General features: G+C 39.2%; 1 protein-coding gene across 1 annotated transcript in view; it reads left to right on the top strand.

The window, feature by feature from the left end:
- sema4gb (sema domain, immunoglobulin domain (Ig), transmembrane domain (TM) and short cytoplasmic domain, (semaphorin) 4Gb) overlaps window positions 1-20,771 on the top strand; it is a 53,411-nt gene that overhangs the window by 12,398 nt on the left and 20,242 nt on the right. Inside the window, exons 3-7 of the mRNA XM_005725864.1 lie at window positions 16,423-16,571; window positions 16,976-17,038; window positions 18,653-18,751; window positions 18,850-18,943; window positions 20,415-20,528. Of these exons, the coding sequence (XP_005725921.1) occupies window positions 16,423-16,571; window positions 16,976-17,038; window positions 18,653-18,751; window positions 18,850-18,943; window positions 20,415-20,528 (519 nt within the window). The remainder of the gene's footprint in view (window positions 1-16,422; window positions 16,572-16,975; window positions 17,039-18,652; window positions 18,752-18,849; window positions 18,944-20,414; window positions 20,529-20,771) is intronic.

Raw genomic sequence — 20,771 nt, 5'->3', positions numbered from 1 at the left:
AATTCCTTTCTTGATGTTAAAATGGCCCCACTATTTTCATCCACTATTTAAATAGTGGATGCTCGTATTAAACATGGCCAGGGTTTCAAATAAGGAGGTTCCTTGATTTCTGACAGTTTTTTTTACTCTTGGCTCCCATCATAATGAGAGGGGATATCCCTAACATGGTCATCTAAATCTCTGGCTGCGAGCATGGAAGCCCCATCTGTTGTTCAGACCTTGTGGTTTTGAGGAGCAGTAAATCAGAAGAAAGTTGTCTGATAGGCAGACAAGATAAAACTTGTTTCAGAGGATGCCTTGGCAACAAGACTCTGTATAAAATAGATAAAGATTATTTTGAATTCTACTGCTCTAGTAGAGTCCAGAAAAAAAATAAAAATAAAATGACAAATATTGGTCTTATTTTAAAACAAAAGATTTAATGTCATGTTGAAGGAGGTTTTTTTTGTGAGTTTTTTAAACCCTGCGAGTATAACTCAGCTTTCTTTTCAACTTTGGATCTTTTTAGATCTTTCATTTCTTTGTTTTTGTGCATTTATCTTACTTTTATCAACCTTTATCATGCAGACTATTTAAAATATGCCTGTGCTGAACACACCATCTGCGGCTTGCAGCTTGTCTCTTGGAGTAACAAAGAAAACTGATCTGCCTGAGGAACAGGGAGGACTACTGCTAGCCAAACCAGGCATTCTTAACTCTTAATTCTTTGTAGTTGGTTGCTTTATTAAAATACTAAGATCCATCGACTGTTTTTCTGCAGTGCTGTTCTACTGCATTTCAGCAATTAAAGCACTTTTTTACTCCAAGCCTCATTAACCTAAGCACTTTTATATGCCCTCATTTGCTTGGATAAATGCATCATGTATCGGGGTTCAGTATATTGCCCAAGGGTAGTTTGACCCAGACTCAGGGAGCCAGGGATTAAACCATGATCTTCCAATTAGTACACAACCTTATCTGTCACCTGAACCACAGCCATACAACTAAAAGACAAGTTAGTTTATAGTTATTAAAGATGCCATCCCAAAAAGAAATGTTACGTTTGGTGGCAATATGTTTGCACACAGTTTATGAGAGCTAGTCACTGATGTGCTGTTAGAAAGGTGTCAGAAACTTGATGACATTTCCCTGTGTGGACAGCAACTGAAAACCACCAAATATGTGAAAGCTCACGCACAGTAACATACAGATCAAGTGTGAGGATGAGGTTGATAGTGAAGAGTGAAGAACGGGGTAGAACTGGCACAGGGACAGAGGCTCCTTCAATTATAGTTCGATTTTGAGCTATGGTAGGCAGTGGTCTTTAGTGGGAGTTGCTGATAAATCCATTGTCCCTGCTCAGCACCACACAGCAGACAGATGAGGTTGCTGCTGATTTGATGAGTTCCTTTATCAGTTTGTCGAGACGAAACATAGCTAAAAGCTCTTCTAAAAGAGACTAAAAGTAAACAGAGACTAGACTAGCTTTTCTAACCAGACAGCTTTCTTCTGGCTAATCAAACTAGCTGCCATATGAATATTTCTAAATAGTTATTTTGACCATGATGCATGTGATCGACTTAATAAAACATCACTGTAGCGGAAAATAGAAATGGTATTGGAGCTTTTCCATTTAAAAGAAAGCAAAAATACTGAATGCATTAAGCATTAGAAATCCACCGTTGTAACCTTTATGGGCAGGTTTGACAACTAAACATAGATTGTTTTTGTGGGCCACGGTGCATTTTACCACTCCTAGAAGTGAGATTAATGCTTGACTGTGTCCTGAACTCAATTGTTTGCCCATGGGGCTTGTGCTTTGGCATTTCCTACCTCTGCCACCAGACCTGAAGTAATGCCGTTCTGAAATATTGATGCACTGTAAGTTACTATGTTGAGAGCTGGGATGTAACAAGAGGTCTTGGTAGTAAGGTTCCTTATAGATTGCACCATTATTGTGATATTGGCAGTAAGAAAGCCTGCCAGCTTGACGCTTCTGTGTAGATGAATTGTTTTGCATCCAGTATGGTAATTACACCACTAATGATCATCAATTTTCTGCTCAACAAAGTCTGTTAATATCTTAGCCTAACCAGCTGCATCTTGTGCATAACAGTGATGATTTACAAACTGTATCAGCGAGACCAAGACTGCTCAAACTAAAGAGGTTTAATCTCTGCTGTTATTTGCTGTTACCTTTTTTTTTGGGGGGGGGGGGGGGGTTCTCAGTTGAGACATTTTATGCCTTAGACCCTTTAAATCCCTGAAGCTTACATGGTGCTTTGATCCTCTTCTCCTCTGATAGTGTTGGTGTCTGATTCAGACACGGCCTTATTAGTAATTCAGTGATGGCCGATGTGCCAGTTCTGCAATGACACTGCCACCATTTGAGTGGGGTTATGTTTTTCCATCTTTTCTAAGATGAAAGTCTTGGCTTTCCTTCATCTTATTCTGCAGTCTCCCTGGTTGGACAAAGTCTTATGAAAGTTTTGGCTCTGACACAAGTTTTAAAGAAAAGGTATTGTATTTGTGTTATTATTAATAGTGGGGTAAACATACCACTGCCACTTTGATGTGCAAAATAAGCATGCACATCAGATCGGGACAGGCCTATTTTCCTTCATATTATAAAACTTCTTAAAACTGGGTCGATTTTAGTACATTTCTAGCCGGAATGAAATCACCTATTTTGAAGCCTCACTGGTAGCATTTTGGCCACAACCATGTTGTTTTTTGAAGAAAAAGAAGTGACCACATTTGGAAAAAATGTTGGAGTGCTACAATTTACTTGGTAAGCAAGCTGCATACATAAACTATATGCATACTGTGCACAGACAGATACCTGCTAACTGGTGCAGATAAAAAGTACTTTATTTCACTCAACAAAAGTGAACCACAAATGGATTGTCTTGGATAGTCTGCACAACACAGAAAGCCATATTAGCCAGATAGTTTACTAAAAAATGCTTACTAAAGAACAGTTTTTGGCTATGACAGCTACAGTATTCATGTGTAAGCACACTTGTCAATCAAAATGGCCATGTTCCTAATTTTAAGCCTCACTAGTATTCAAACAAATGATTTATAAGGAAAGACCCAGTCAGACGTCTTAATGCATTCTCAATCATCCAGGTAAGTAAATCTTCAAAAGTTGATTCTGTTCATCTGGATTGAAAACCAGAGTTTTTATGAAGGGAGAAACCTATAGAAACCATACAAGGCTTCAAAAATGCCTCCTAGTGTTCTAAAATTGGGCATTTTTAAAGGGGGGTCTATGGCGATTGACTTGCTTTTTGAACCAGCCTCAAGTGGCCACTAGAGGAAATCTAAGGAGCTTGGGAAGAAAAGCGTCTGGACTTCTTTAAGTTGCTTGAAGACATTTCACCTTTAACTACTTTTGGACAGAGAAGACAGATGGTTTGAAAGTGGCGTGAAAGAAGCCATCTATGTCCGCTGCGAACAGCCATCCTTGAACAGAGACGGTGGTTTACGACACCAACTGTCTGCCATCTATAATCCAGTTTTGAGATCCTTTCCCAGACGCCTTAACGCCCACTCACATCCTGGGCCATTTGACCTCAGTAAATCACATGATAGGGTGTGGCTAGGTTTCACCCGAAACCCTGGCTGATTGTGACCTACACCCGTTTTCATACCTTGGCTCGTGTGATTAGGTAGAGGATCATCAGGGAGTTCATGACCCTCTTGGGGGACACTCCCCTAGGACTTAAATCTTGGCCTCTCCACCATTTGACCTTAGAACTGAAGAAGCTTCTTGGATGAGAGGTGAAACGTCTTCAAGCAACTTAAAGAAGTTCAGAAGCTTTTCTTTCCAAGCTGACTACAATGACCTGGATGACTGAGAACCTTCACAGACACTAGAGGAAATGCAGTTTTTGTTTCTTATGCCTAATCTTCACTTTACAGTCTTGGATTGCACATAAATAATAGTTATTACAGCATGAATTACACTTTGTCCTATGGATTTTCTTATTCACATAATAGTTTGCTCTGACAAGTAATTACCATCATAAACAATATTGTTATTACTAAAACATAAACAAATTTAATTTGACATGCGTAAGTGGAAACCTGTCAACATACTGACAGAATCCATTGGCTGGAGTGTGATGTGCCACAATTTAATGAGCAGCTGTGTTTAAAAAAAATACTAATTTTCCTGCACTTCACAATTCACACTACCCATATGGTGTAGAAAAAACACCAGATGGAGAGAGTACTGTGAACTGGATCTACCTCCTGTAAGGAATTGGTCCCAATAAAAGCTGCTGACAGTGAACAGTGTGGATTATTCAGCATATCAAGGACAGCTCGTCACAGTGACAGACACTTGTTGTAAAGATAAATTGCTGCTGCATATTTTGCTTCTTTTTGTATGAAGCTCCACTGACCTTTTATTCAGCTGAAGGCAAAGGCAATTGTGAAGAATCTGAGAGATTTGTACTTCAAATCTTAGTCAATTAAAAATAAAATGGCTAAATACCACTAGAAAACCATGAGAGAAAATAAACCTGGGCATACTGACCCTTTGAAAGTGTGCACATCTGTTATCTTTTATTTTTCTGTTAATTCTCTGTCAGTGTTTAGAAGTCAGAATTATGACCAGGGACATCATGAACCATGTCCAACTTGTTTTTGCGGTGAGAAACTGCAGGTGCAGTACTAAATTTTACAGATGCATGTGCACATCTTGTAGCTGTGCACTTGAACCTGAGGGCAGTGTCGGGTGCTCTTTTTTATTTTGTTTATGGTTTGCTCTGTTTCTGTTTTTCTTTAGCTGCCACATAGTAAAAAAGAGTGTTAAAAACAATGAAAACTGCCCACTGCAGCCATTGTTTGTGCTTCCCATTCATGCTTTTTTTTTAAAGCAAGCTCCGCTGTTGTTTTCTTAATCTTTTAACCAACTTTTTAGCCATTCTGAAACTGCACAAGTGGACAAAAACACAAGATAATAAATCATGTGACATGACCTCACCCACTGATTTGGGACTTCTTATTTTTACGCTTTAGTGTTCAGAAGTTACGGATGAAAGAAGAGTGCTCACTTATATTAGCATCAATGCATTCATACAGGTGTGATCCACAGACACACATACCAGCTAATTAGTATTAAGTAACAGACTTTAGAAATATAATAATTTCTCTTCTTCTTGGATTTTTTGAGCCACACAGTACAGACCGTTATCCTGGTAGCTGAGTTATTACTATCAGAAGAGGAAAATAACATGCTTTTTAGTGGTTTTGAACATTTTGACCTTGTATGGAGATAGAGCCCCTTTTGAAACATGTATCATATGGCATCTAGAGGCCCTGTAGGTACTGTCACATCTGTGCTGACTTCATTTTTAAGCTTTAGGGGTTGCCCTTTGGTAGCAACAAGTGTTCAACTTTGCAAAATGGTCTGTGTCCATCCGTGAATGTCTGATCTTTTGCTAATCCTTGTCTGACCTTTTCTAAACATAACCAAGTGGCCTTGTTACAAGTGACAGCTAAGAATGAAAAAGAAAATAAAAACTGAAAATAAGTGGTCAGCTAAGTCTCGAAAAATTTTCTTAAGCACAAGATCTCCTGGATGTCCAGTCTCCTGGATAAAAGTCATGTGTCCAACCCATGCATCTACCACAAACTACTTCCTGCATCAACTTTGTCGGTCAAATCCCTGAAGGCAAACTTCTTCCATGAGAGAAGTAGAAACAAAAAGGTGTCAACAAGCATGTTATAAACAAGTCGATCGTTTCTGAGTAAACTGAAAATTATGTCGGTAAAGCAACAGTGTCAACTACTAGCAGATGGTTGGAACAAAAAAATAAAAAATACCACCCCCATCTCACCAAGAAATAACAGGCTGAATGGGTAAAATATTATCTTGATTCGATGGTATTGTATATTCTGCAGTTTACAGACCTGCTAATTGTCTTTTAAACTAAATAAACACTTTAAAATTTCATATTTCAGTTTGTGCACAGCTTCTGTATTTGCCTGTAATAATTTCCTATGGTAAACATCATAATATAGAAAATAATGGAGTCAGCAGATGACACGCCGACATACTTCACTTTTTGTTTTTTTAACCTTTGCCTTTATTCTTGCACAAGGTCTTCTGTGCATAATTGCTTACATAACACACAGTCATGTAGCTGACTCTTGACCGTGGTAAAGAAGTAAAGAGTTGCTTATATAATGTGGATAGAGTTGAAAGAAACTGACACTGCTGACAGTGTCCAAAGAAATCAAGTCAGGCTTTCCTTCAAGCCTTTGTTCCCAAATTTTCTGTGAGCACGTGTGCGTTTTTGTTTGTCACATGCTCGCCACAGTGGGTGCAGCGATCGGTGAGTCACAGAGGAAGTCACACACTCAGACTGTGACAGACACGCATACAAACATACAGTGGATTTACTATCATCCAGGACCACACATGGTGGATTACAAGTGTGTCTGCGCACAATCTGGCTACGCCACCTGTGACGGCTCAACTGCCGAAAACGCGCTCATTCTGGCAAACACGCAACGCACACCCCTCAGATCTTCTGAGTCACTGATAGAGTTGTCTTTACTCTTTTTCAGGAGGCAGATGATGTGTGAAATAAGCGTGAAGAGTATGTGTGTGTTTGTGTAACCACTGACAGATGTTTCTGAGGAGCATTTTGACCTCTTCCCCTCATCAAACCTGTGTACTCTGAAGAGTCAGAAGAACTGACGTGCAAACACACACACACTCAAACACAGTAAATGAACAGTAAATAGAAACCAGCCAGCAGGCTAAGAGGTTTCTGGCACACCTCAGTGCTCTGTTGAATTTCCCCATTGATTTTGCAGCAAAGCACGAGGTACATTGTGTGTCTCTCTGTATGTGTGTGTGTGTTTCTCTGTGTGTGTCTGCGGATATAAAATAATGGCCAGCTTCATGGAACAGCAGGTTGACATCTGTGTGTGTTGCTAAATAGATATTCATAGCAATCCTCTTAGTGATAATGATTTTTTGATTTTGATTTTTCAATATCGAAAACTACATTAATCTATATTTCTACATTGAGAACAAATCAAATGTAATATAAAGAATATGTTGCTTCTTCTAAGGAGTGCTTTTGGGAGGCAGAAAATTTAACTAAAATTAAAAATATGCACATTTTGATACCAGATGGTGTTCCTGAAGGAACAAACAAGGAATTTGTGACTCCTCGTGCAATCAAGCTGGGGATATTTTTTCTTGTTAGTTGAATGTGTAAACTAATATACACTAGAACCACTAAGAAAATATTTTCATGAAACCAGTATGAGATGATTTGAGTTTTGTGGTATGACAGATTATCCTGTTGGAAGCAGTGATCAGAAGATGAGTAAACTAGGCATAAAGAAGTGGACTTGCTTCACATGTTGTGCGTTCACAGATGCTCTTCTGCTTACCTGGTTCAGCATTTGAGTTACTGTTGCCTTCCTATCAGCTCAATGACACCCATTCTCCTCTGACAACTGGCATCAGTAAGACATTTTTCTGCAGAGAGCTGACACTTACTGGATACTTTCTCTTTTTTGGACTATGCTCTGTAAGCCCTAGAGATGGAGGAAAATCCCAATAGATCAGCAGTTTCTGTAATACTCAGGCCAGCCTGTCTGACACCAGCAACAATACCGCAATCAAAATTGTCTTTATTTCCTATTCTGATGCTCAGCTTGAACTTAAGCAGGTTATCTTAACCATGTCTTATTAATTCCACAAAAAACACTGTGGCCCACCCATTCAATTCAATTCAATTCAATTCAATTTTATTGATATAGCGCCAAATCACAACAACAGTCGCCTCAAGGCACTTTATATTCTACAGTAGATCATATAATAATAGATTCAGAGAAAACCCAACAGTCATATAACCCCCTATGAGCAAGCACTTTGGCAACAGTGGGAAGGAAAAACTTCCTTTTAACAGGAAGAAACCTCCGGCAGAACCAGGCTCAGGGAGGGGCAGCCATCTGCTTCTACCGGTTGGGGTGAGAGAAGGAAGAACAGGATAAAGACATGCTGTGGAAGAGAGACAGAGGTTAATAACAGGTATGATTCCGTGCAGAGAGGTCTATTAACACATAGTGAGTGAGAAAGGTAACTGGAAAGGAAAAACTCAATGCATCATGGGAGTCCCCCGGCAGCCTACGTCTGTTGCAGAATAACTAAGGGAGGATTCAGAGTCACCTGGTCCAGCCCTAACTATATGCTTTAGCAAAAAGGAAAGTTTTAAGCCTAATCTTAAAAGTAGAGATAGTGTCTGTCTCCCGAATCCAAACTGGAAGCTGGTTCAACAGAAGAGGGGCCTGAAAACTGTGGACCCATGGCTGGGTCCCAAGCCCAGATTAATGGGGAGGGTTGTGTCATGGAGGGTGTCCTGCTCAAAAGAACTTGGCCAAATCAAACATGACAGGGTGAGAAAGAAGCAGATGATTTGCTGTGCCAACCCCCAAAGGCAGTAGCTGAAAGAAGAACAAGAAGTCTGCATGCCTAATTGCAAAGAGTTCCTGCCATGAGAAATTTTTGTTAGAAGTCAGTTGAACAAACCTAATGAAAAGGCCAGTTAGTGTGTGTACTGTTACAATGGTGGATGCGCATAGTAAACACTTTAACTTTCAATAATTGCAATAAGTGTACGTACAAGTTACCACTGTGAGCAAAGAGGTCCCAACTCTTGTCTTGGGAAAGTATTTTGCTACTCTTGGGTCTGAATGATGTCAGTGGACGTAAGTGGGTAGATATCCCTAATATGGTCAATTGAGAAACATGCTTAGGCTTTGACTAAAGCCCAGCTCACCTGGTGCTCAAATTTTGTTTGCTAGAATAAATCTAGCTTAAGAAGCTCAAACAGTAGATAAACTGAGGAGCTACATCAAGGGTCAGTATAGGGTTTAGAGCACTCCTGTAATTGCTGCCAATTGATTTTTCATTTCTGTGATTCAGACTAAAGAAAAAGTTTCTCTTTCATACCTCGGACTCAAGATCAAGTGGTATGAAATAGCAACCGCTCGCGTCATACCAGATCTGAGACCAAGGTCACTCTACCTCTGCTGCCTTGAGCCCAGGGACATTTTGTGTCACCACAGTCCTTCTCATCAGCCCTGTGCTTGTTATATCATACAGTCACTATTTTTATAAGATAGAAACCAAGGCTTTTGCTTACTTGGATGAGTCACGAGTAGCGGGCTCTTTACATTGCCTTGGGTTGAGATTTTGTGTTTGCATAACTCTTACTTTAAAAATGATCTCGGAGAGTACGCAGTGTTCTCGTGAGGAGGAAATTGTTAATGTCATGCATTTTTTAATGCGCGTGACTGTGTTTCTTTCTTTATCACACTTTCTTCTTGAATGTATCTCATGTATGAGTTTGTTTTCTGATGTTCCCAATTTCTTTTAGATTATATTTAGATTATTTGCATGTGCAGTGGAGTGTACACCCTACTGGGTGAATCCTGGCCCTTCCTACCAAAGTGCTCTCATCTACCCTTCAGATGAATCCCCTCCTGGCGTGTCCTGACCTTTGCCTGTGTTGGATGACATGCTCATTGCTCACTCAAATCTAAAGTTGACAGGCTGAAAAAAGATTAAAAAAAAAAGAGGTACACAGTCACGTGGCTTTCATTGATAGCTACAGTAGCTTTGCAATAGTTGCTGATAAAGTTCGTGGAAAGTTGAGTTCATGGAAATGAACTCTGGAAACAAAAAACGGATCATTCTCAATTTATTAAAACTTTTAGTTACTGCTCTTGCCCTCATAGCAGTCACTAAAAACAGGTTTGAGGGTGCAGGAAATGAAAGCAGGAATGCGATCACTTAAATCTTACATAAACTATGAGGCAGTCCAATTACTGGAACGAAATGATCAAATTTCAGCTGTTTTCAGCACCTATCATAATTAACATACTTGTTTAGCTCTCCTGTTTAGTGAGAGATAAAAAAAAGAGGTTGGAAGATCTGACTACGATTTTGAGTTATTTACACAGAGAAAAACAAAGAATATGTTTTTTTTAAGTTAGTATGTAAGCAGGTAATAAAGCATCAAAAAGCCTTTAACGGTAAAAGCTCATACAAGAATTATCAAAATGAAAAAAGTAAAAAAGCATTGAATTTCAAAGAATCTTCCCTGTTTGTAACACTTAAAAACTGAACTGTAAAGTCTCATTAAAACTGCATGTGTGGGAGGACTTTTGAAAAGTAAAATCCTCTCATTCTGAAAATGTGCACGGCACAAAAACAGAGCTGTGCCTGGAGTCCAGTTAATGTTAAAAGATTGAGCGCATCTTATTAGTTCTCTGTCCCACCTAGGAAATTACACTTTATATATTGCACAAAATACTAAATTGCTCACACTGCACAGACATCTTTTATACACTACATAAAACGATGCAAACCGACAATGTGCAATCTTGATTTCAAAACTGCTGACAAAAAAATGCTGAATAATCCCCTGCAGGGGTTCTCCTGAGGTTGATGTGCTAAGTGTGATGAGTAATTTAGGTAATGTGATTTAGGTCAAGTTTGAATATTTAAATATTTAAGGTAGCTGTCATACAAACTATGTATTATGGCTACTCATTTATGTAAGTCTTAAGGCGCTAGTGCAGCAACAAATGTCAGCTGCTCTCGTTAAACTGAGAAGGGTACATTTATAGTACAAAATCAGCTTGTCTTCTCCACCATGGAATCAAAGATTTTATTGCCCTTGATTAGTTTTATTGCAGCTTGCTCAGAAGTCACCTGGATAATTGATGCCTTTCAGATTACCTTTTAAGGTCATTGCACATTTCTTTGCAGCTGCATTCCAGGCTCTGGTTGCCTAGTTACCCATCCAATGTATTTACTCCCAGTCCATATGTCAAGTGCTAGCTGTTTCAGCCGTTCACCTGGAAGCTGAGAAATGCTCGGGCCCACTTTTGCTGCTTGTAGTTATTTGACTGTAGTCGCTTTAAGTTGCACTTTCTATGGTCTCACCATGTTGCTTCCAGTGTGGATGCACTTTTAAGAGAGATGTTCAAAGTCTAAACAATACCATGAACTCTATAAAACTTGATCTTACACTCCAACATACTCCAACACTCCTTGTCAGTGTCTTAACATAGACATTAAAAACAGTCTTCTACTACCTCACAGAAAATTAGAAATATTCACTATTACTGGAAGAGCAGTGGCTACAGAGGATTACAGTTTTTTAATTTATAAATTCATGCTTAAAATAAATATTTTAAAAGTAAATTTGGTCTTTTTTTAAACATCACTTTAAAAAAAAAAAGGAAGAATGAATGCTTTAAAACTTTTTTTAAAGGATTTCCTCTACCAGGAGCTGTGTGTGCATCATCAATCTTCTCAGCCTCCATGCGTATAATCAGCCTGACAGCCATAACGGAGCTGGTATGATAATAACCTAATTATTGACCAGTAAGAGCATCCCTGTGGTTGTCTGACTGTCAGTTAAAAAAAAAAAAGAAAAAGGCTGATAAGAAGGAAGGTTGTGCAGAAAGAGAAGATGCTGTCTGACTCAGTCTCTGGTTTTCCAGGAAGTCGATAGGTTCCTGCAGAGCTGCTGTCATCACCCAGTGTGTCCATGTGATGGTTAGGCAAGCAGACAGTTGTGTGGGGAAGAAACTGCCTTCCATGTGATGGTTGGGAAACTCAAACCAGTTTTCATCATGTTGTATTATGCAAGATCAAACACGCTGGAAAACTCGCTGTCATCCTCATTATCATCATGGTTATTGTAAATTAGGGAAGTAAAAGCATTACTAATACTGTAGTGTGATACAGTGGAGATGAGTCACAGCCTGGGAGAGTATATGTACTGGAGTCCATGTTTATGCATGACATAAACATGGACTCCAGTTTCAGCTGGGACAGTTTTTTTTAACTGCTCTGACAGTTCTTGACAAAGTTGAACCTACCCGTCAACAAAAACTTGCCATTTTTGTCTCAGTGTGTTTGTACCTGTAGGATCTCACTGATATGTTTATTAACATCTTAAAAACTGCTTACATAGGTAGATTTTCCATTAACAAATACAGGAACATTTCTGTGGATTGTCTTATGTTGGCTAACCTGCTTGGCTAGCAAAATGCATGTGTAATTCACTTTTAGAGTCGTGCATTTTCTTTTGTGATTTTTTCCCCATGTGTAAATGGACTGATTCATATAAATCGTTTCTCTACTCTACTTTATACAACAGATTGTTACTCTGTGATTTCCTGTTTTATTTTAATAGCTGGTTGTCTTCTTTCTTGTCCTATGGCCTTCCTCAGCAGCAGTGAACCGTTTCCATCTTCTGTCTTGTGTTTGGTTTGACTTAATTGTTTTCACGTTGTCTTCTGGGGAAATATGTTTTACAAGTTTTAAGCTGTACCTAACTAAAACCACTGAATGAAGAACAAACTGTGGATTGCACTGTCATGGAAATGGGACTGTATTAATCTAGTGACGCAGAAATGTTAATAAACCTGATCTGCTGCTAAGTCTCTTTTACACTGCTGGAACTGCAGCTGCTTAAACACAGAGCACACACCAAGACAAACACCTGTTCAGTCAATAAAATTAATTTCACTTTGATCTGCTGACAAAATTAATCGATTTCCAAGTCTCTTTTACTGGACAGTAACATTTAATGTTTAAGTGTATCCAATTTAAAGTCTAATCTTTAAGTTGGATACAGTCAGACATTAAACGTTACTCTTTAATAAAGGAGACTTGCAGAACTAAATTTCAGAGCCTTAATCTGCAGCCGCCCTCATCTAAGAAATAAACAGTAGCATTGAGAGCTCACTGAGTCTTTAGCAGAAGGCCGTGCTTGATGGATCATAGCTCCATTTGGTCACAGGGGAGCTGGAGCCTATCCCAGTTGTCTTAGGGTGAGAGGCAGGGTACACCCTGGACCAGTCGCCAGTCTGTCACAGGGCTAAGACATAGAGACAGGCAACCATTCACACTCACATTCACACCTATGGGCAATTTAGAGTTACCAGTTAACCTAACCTCACTAACTGCACATCTTTGGACTGTGGGAGGAAGCCGGAGTACCCAGAGAGAAGCCATGCAAACATGGGGAGAACATTCAAACTCCACAGAGAAAGACCCTGGGCTGATGGTGAAATTGAACTCAGCACTTCTTGTTGTGAGGCAACAGTGATACCAATCATCTCAAATGGGGTTTTAGGGTTTTGTCAAGCCAGCTAATGCAAAAAAAGCTGGCTATGTTGAACTTAGTTTGTAGTATACCTCTTTAAAAACTGTGGTTTTTCTTTACTCTGATGATAGTTACTCTGAGTTTACATTTGGGTCCTTGAGCTGCAAATCCTGCAGAGTTGTCATGAATAGAGAGATTACTACTACAGTACTACTAAAAAAATGCTTTATTTATAGCAGGCTGTAAACAGGTTTGTTTTTCCTACATTTTAAGTTGGACATTTTATCATGGAAATCTGTAAAATGTTAAATGCCGGCACTGTGTTTTGTGTTCAAAGCTATAACGTTAAAGGGATTATCATTCAGCCTCTGAAAATAATGATGCAATTTATATCCTTTTTAGTTATACGCTCATATTGAATCAATTCTTGTTGATTTAAATGACATGATTTGACAATTTATCACAGTCAGGCATTTTATGATGTATAATTGCATCATATTAACCTAATTTGATGTTGAAGTGACTATGAACTGATACTGACCCTGAACTACTTGAATATATAACATTTATGAACCGTGGTATATAAGATAATATAATACTTAAGCTTCCATTGCCTGCTAATCATCTATATACTTTTCGCAGTTACTCTGTGATCCCATGGCCTCCCTCAGCAGCAATGAACCATTTCCATTTCTTTAAAGGAACTATGAACATCAGAATGAATTAACCGCAACAAGCGTGCAGGTCCTCACATTGTGCTTAATTGATTGGTTGAGGACTAATATAGCTTATCTTTTTACCGGGAGCTGAGACATGTTGCTGTTATTTCACAACAGAGCGAGATGAAGGAGAGGGAGGCAGAGAGGATGTGTGGAGATTAATGTGCCCATCTGCACTGTGCAGACTCATATTCCTCAGTGCAACACTCTTGATACCTTCATCTCTTCTGTTGTTCTCTGAAGACAGCTGTTCTTTCCGCATGCAGGGTTTTTATTCTTCTTAATGTCAGATTTTCTTAATCAGACATTTATCACTCACTTTTAGAGCAAACCAAAGCTCTGTAAACCTACTTCTGCACTGAAGGAGATCTTTCATGCCCACAGGAAGAAAAAAAAACAATGTCCTCCTTTTCGCTGTCTCATAGCAGCGACGCAACCTGCCCTAATTTCTGAGGTGCTACATTGGGGTGTGTTCAAATATTTAGTTTAGTGCACCAGGCCAATTATTTTTCAACCTCTCTGTCTGCTCCAGTGGCAGAAGATCAAAAGCCAAAAAGCCATCCGCCATGTTTACCTTGTTAACATGTACTTTTCATGGACTTCAGTGACAGTAATTTAGCCCGCTTACTATAAAAATCTCTCACACATCACACTCGTTCACACACACACAGCAGGGATGATGTTGATGCTATGGCATTACCGCTGATGCGATTTGGCAGTACTGGGGCACGATTCCTGCTGAATGCCCTAAAATTTTGCCTCCCCTGTGCCCCCATCCCTACGTTCTGTCTCTATAGTCCTCTTAGCAATCACTCCAGCGACTACCTCCCCGTCTCCCAGATCTGTAGTTGGGTCTCACCCTCACACGCTCAGTCACACACACTGAGCATGTTCATTTGGGGTGTGTAGACTCCATTCATTTCCCAGTGAGTCAAGCTATTCTTGTGCTTTGTAAGCAGAGATATGAAGCTGTGATCTTGTGTTTTTTTAAAGCCAATTTTTCTTCTTACAGCTGGTCATTTTAGGGGTTGCCACAATGGATCATGTGCCTCCATCCCACCCTAGCAATCCTCCTCCATCCCACCAACCTTTTGCATGCCATCCTTCACTACATTCATGATTTTTTCTGTGATCTGCTCCATATTAATCATTCCTTGTCTAGTAAATCCAACATCATCCAACTTATGGAGCACACGCACTGATAACACTCAATATTACCCCTTTGATTTCTGTCTGTTTTATTTAAACTCACAATTCTGATACTCTCTTCAATTTCACAACACTGTTTGCATACTCTTCCTTCAAGATTATTCCTACTCCATTTCTCCTCCTATCTACACCATGGTAGAACATTTTAAATCCACCTCCAATACTCCTGGCATCACTTCCCTGCCATCTGGTCTCAAAATATATCTACCTTCTTTCTCTCTATCACATCAGCTAGCTCTCTCCTTTTACCAATCATATTCTGTACATTTAAAGTCCGTACTCTCACCTCCACACTCCTGCATTAACCTTTTGTTTCCACTGGAACCCTGTTGGACAAAAGCACCAGAGGTGGTCTTTGTTAACCCAGGACCTGACTGATTGGGTGTGGAAATTTTATTCTTGATAATCCGCATGTTTCATTTGGAAATGATTTTATGCCAGTTCCTGATACAACCGTACCATGTAACCGTCACAGTTTGGCTAGGTTTAGGCAACAAACCACATACTAATCTTTATTAAAAGGTTAGGTTTGGGTTAAAAATAAAACTTCAACTATGTTAACAATGTTTTACAAAGTCTTTCTGGCAGAAAACCTTTAAAACAAAAGTCTGGGTGAAGCTAACTATATGTAGGCAGAGTGTTGAAACACCAAATCAAATGGCTCAGAAGAGCTAAAGGAGCACATATTAGCTATCAGCTAATAACACAATGCTTGCATAGGAATATAATAACAATTTTAATCACTACAGCTGGTTCACAGACGTCTTGTACAGGCTGTACCACACAGAGAGCCATTCATTTAGTCAGAGAATTCCTTTAAAATCCACCACTGTGTATACATGTTTGAGAGGTCCAGTTTGGCAAGTGGAATTAGTGGAGGCGATGCCTCGCAGGCAGCCGGCTACAGCTTTCTATGTGAGCACACTTGTCATTCAAAATAGTCACACCACTAAATGTCAGCCTTAAAAAAGTTGAAACAGGTGAGATATAAAAAAATAAATAAAAAATCAACACCCTATACAGTTGGAACCAGCCTCATGTGGCCATTAGAGGAACTGCAAGTGTTGGCACTTGCTCTTTTTTTTTAGCCTTGGAGTTTGCCAATTGGTCAACGTATAAAACTGCTCTAGCTTACAAGATAGTGATGTAATTTGGAAATTCAAAGGAGACTCTATTTATAGTTTAAATAACCAGAACAAATCTGTTGTTTTTTGCTAATCAAAAAATTCTGACGATATGCATCATTGTCAGTTACACCCAGATATATTGCTTCCCTGACACAATAAGACAAGTTAGTCTTGGTCTTTACACAAAGAAACCTTCACATGTCTCGTGTCATATATTTGCAGGTCTGCTGGGCAGCACCCGTTTCATCGGCTCTTCCCGAAACTACAGCACCCTGCTGTTGGAGGAGGAGGCCAGGCTGCTGTATGTGGGAGGCAGAGGAGCACTCTACGCTCTCAACACATCCAGCATCTCCACACCTGCAAACCTCACAGTGAGTGCCAAGTTGCTGAGAAACACATAATTGCTGATGTTAAGACAGAAAAGCCCATTTCACGAGTTTTTCTCCCATTCGAAGGAGGAGAAACTAATAATAGCCTTAAGCAGATTGAGCAAATCCCATTGTGTTCCACCAATTTTATGGCTATCGGATTAAATGCACCAGGCATTTATTCAAGGGTTACTGAAGTGAGTCAGAACTTAGTGACGCAGCCAGAAAATTAAGTCTGCTGTCCTTCTCTTTTCCTCCCCCTGTTTATCACACACATACACACACATACTTTCTTCTCTCTATCTGTTACTTTCTTTTCTATCTATAGGGCTTTTTATTTATCTGTTTGCCTCTCTTTATTTATTTAGCTTACGGAGTCATCCTTATTACCCTCCCATTGTTTGCAGATTGATTGGGATGCTTCCCCTGAACAGAAGAAGCAGTGCCTAAACAAAGGCAGAGACAATCAGGTAAAAGGCTGCAGCTTTGTTTTCTTCTCGGAAAAATCTCCCATCTTTATTTATTAGGTTAATATTGGAGAGCACAAGTGCAACTGCTCCATTTTGTGATGCTTGTGACAGCAACGAAACATTCAATCCTTCCAGTTGTTTTGTAATTTAGTTTCCCTGAAACCCTGAGACACTAAACTGGAGGTTGAGGATTTAAAATAAATGGCACTCATTCATTCATTATTTTTATAAATTAGACCATATACATTAAGTAGAGGTTTTCTCCATCTTTTATTTGTTGTAGAGCAAACAAAAAACAAGATGTCGCTAGAAAGGTCTGAAACTTCTGATTGACTGGGATTTTCTTTTTTTGGCAAAACCATCTCAAAGAATAACAGCTTGTTACAAACAAGGTATGCAGGAGAGGATCAGAAGACCACAGCGGGTCCCATTCCTGTCAACTAAGAACAGGAAACTGAGGCTAGAATTCAGAATAGAAGATTGGAAGAATGTTACCTGGTCTGAAGAGCTACGTTTGAATGTCGCAGCAGAAATCGTGACTCATCAGCCATTGTTTAAATGCCAGAGCGTATCTGACTATTGTTGCTGACCATGTCCATCCCTTTATGACCACATGATATCCACCTTCTGATGGTTGCATCCAGCCATGAAATGGCATGTGACAAAGCTCTAATTATCTCATACTGGTTCCTTGAACAGGACGATGAGTTCAGTGTGCTCAAACTGGCCGTAACAGTCTCAATCCAATAGAGCACATTTGGGATGTGGTGGAACTGGAGATTCACATCATGGATGTGCAGCAAAAACTCTGCAGTGGCTGTGTGATGCTATCTCGTCAGTATGGACCAAAATCTCACAGAAATGTGTCCAGAACTTTGTTGAATCTGTGCCACAAAGGATTAGGATAGTTCTGGGGGGGAAATGGGATCCAAACTGGTACTAGCAAGGTGAACCTGTGTGCTTTCCAGTTTGGGCTGCCTTAGCTGGTGAATTTTATTGAATATAGACAGATTAGCACCTACTCCATTTAAAACAGTCACATTTCAAAAAAAAAAAGTTGGCAATAGATTCTCATGATGACCAGTGACAGGGATCATCTGTATCGAATGAAAGAAAACATATCCCCATAAACCTTCAAAATAAGAGCTTCCTGTTTATGGAACCTATTACCATTAAATATATTACTGAGTGACTCTTACCACTTCCTTGCAAGCACTGTTTAAAATTTGTTAAAAAAACCAACCAGACTTGTCATCATGCTTAGCTAGTGCATATTTGCCTTTCTTTTTTTCCAGTTTTGTCAGTTTGCCTCCTTTATGGCTTTTTCTTTGTTATCAATAATGTAATGAGAGTTTATGTAACTTCCTTTTGAACTGCCTTTGCTGTCTAATAGCATTAATGTCATCTGTATTGTATTTGATTTATTTTGCATGCTTCCTTCTCTGCTCTCTAAAGCTTTTCCTCCCTATCTTTGAAAGGTTATTCTTTTATGTTTTATTGTTTTTAACACCCGGGAAACAAATTTATTGACTGATTATTATGTTTTGCCGCTGAGAAAAACAAGCAGATACACAACAAAAAACAAATCACTTCATTTTACTGTGTTCTCTGCAGACAGAGTGTTACAACCACATCCGCTTTCTGCAGCGATACAATGAGACTCACCTGTACGTCTGTGGAACGAACGCCTTCAGACCGCTCTGTGCTTATATCGTAAGAGATCCTGGGTTTTTTATGTCAAGTAAAATTATGACAAGAATTGAAATGAAACAACTTATTATGTGTTCTCAATCTTTTTTTTTTTTTACAAGGATGCAGAGCGTTTCAGCTTCTCCTCAGGTTTCGAGGAAGGCAGAGACAGGTGTCCGTATGACCCAGCAAAGGGATTCACTGGCCTCATCGTAGGTAAGTCCAAATGCAATTTATTTTATTCTACAAACCATCCTGCATTATGTTTGTCCTTGGGGATCTTATTTGTAAAGGCCTCTGGGCAGTAAAGGTTTACTGTTCTCACACATTATGGTGGCATAGTGGTGCGGAGGTTAGCACATGTTTGGAAGGATGTTCTGAGTTTTAATCTGCTGCTCATCTGTGGAATTTACAATTAAATCAATGAAATATTGATTTCCCATCCTCACCCATCCATTGGCGTCCTGGCTCCGCACTAAATTGGTTTATACATTGGTTTATCTGTCTCCATCTGCACTTGTGGACACCTGAGAATCACCTCAACTTAACTTGGAAGTGTTTGGACACAGAAAAAAAATCACCAGCTGGAGGGAGAACGGATGTTCAAGCCCAGAACCATTTTGCTGTGAGGGGACAATGCAAACCTCTGTAACAGCATGTTGCTGATATGCATATACACAGCATATTACATAATTTTTTATATAACTTGAATACTTAGTAGAACTCTAAAATCTAAGAATGAATGCAGTTTCCTTCCAGCAGTTCTCTGTGCCTCCAGTCTTTTTCGTGATTTTTTGCCTCATAATCCTGTTGCTGTCCTCGTATTCATTTCCATTTATGACTTTTTGAAGTAGTTTCGGATTTGACATTTTGCTTGCCCTTTGCCAGAATGATTTGCTTTGCTGTCTCATCAACACATCAGCAAATGACCTTGACTTTTTGGATTAAAGCTTTGGAATCTGGACTTTCACAGTAATTTCCTGTATCCTGCATTTAGGTCCTCTTTCACAGTCTGTCACCTGATTCTGCACTTTAAAATCCATAAGAGAAGTTATGGAAAATATTTTATATTGTTTATCATGCTGATGTCATAGTTTTGAATGAAACTCAAATCCATTTTCAAATACTTTGTTAGAACTGTGCTACTGTGAGGTTATAATTAGGCCCAGCAGTGTTTTTAAAACTTCTAACGTCATCATACTAAGGGTCTGTGAAGACTCATCAAATCACAGTGGACCCAGAAGGGCAAGGGGAACTTGTGGGATTTGTTTCAAATGCAAGCAAGGTCACAATTACGTGATTTTTACCAACTCAAACGGCTTAAGTCTTTAATTAGTTTTGCTGGAAATGTGAATGCTCCCTCATGTATAATTGCTTGACAACCATCATGAACATTTTTAAGGATTACAGCAAGCGTTAACTGTGCAAAAGTGCACCCTGATTTTTGGATTAGATCACACTTTTAGATGTAGCATAGATAATCAAACACTGTCTTTATTAGACAGTTTAAGCATACTAAATTTTGTCTAATTATCGTTACAAATACACAAGTCATAGGTCATACTGTTTCCACTTCCTCTGCAGTCCACTGAATGCTTTCATTTACATGTGATTAAACTTTGATATCTCAATATCTTTCTTTTTTAATCCATTTGCCACCAATTCATGCTTTTAATCTTTTAATTAGATGGTGAGATGTTCACAGCCTCTCAGTACGAGTTTCGCAGCTCTCCAGATATTCGCAGAAACTTTCCATTCCCCACACTCAGGACAGAGGAGGCGCCCACCCGGTGGCTTCTGGGTAAATATAATCATTCATATGTATGTACATAATAGCTGCTGTAAGACGCTAGTTCAAAAAGGATGGTGTCCTTTTTCCAAATATTTCAATTGGGTTTTAAATTGGATTTAACTAAAAGTAGTAGAAAGGCAACATACCAAATGTAATTGTATTGCTTCTTGTGTAGAATTTTTTTCTCTGGATGGACAGAATAGACGAATAGATGTGATGGATAATGTGACTGTGGCGGGGCGTGGCCTGCGG

This window comes from Pundamilia nyererei, unplaced genomic scaffold, assembly GCF_000239375.1.
Source record: "Pundamilia nyererei isolate P.nyererei 1_Seehausen unplaced genomic scaffold, PunNye1.0 scaffold00017, whole genome shotgun sequence".
NCBI classification, from domain to species: Eukaryota; Metazoa; Chordata; class Actinopteri; order Cichliformes; family Cichlidae; genus Pundamilia; species Pundamilia nyererei.
This window is presented reverse-complemented; position numbering and strand designations above follow the sequence as displayed.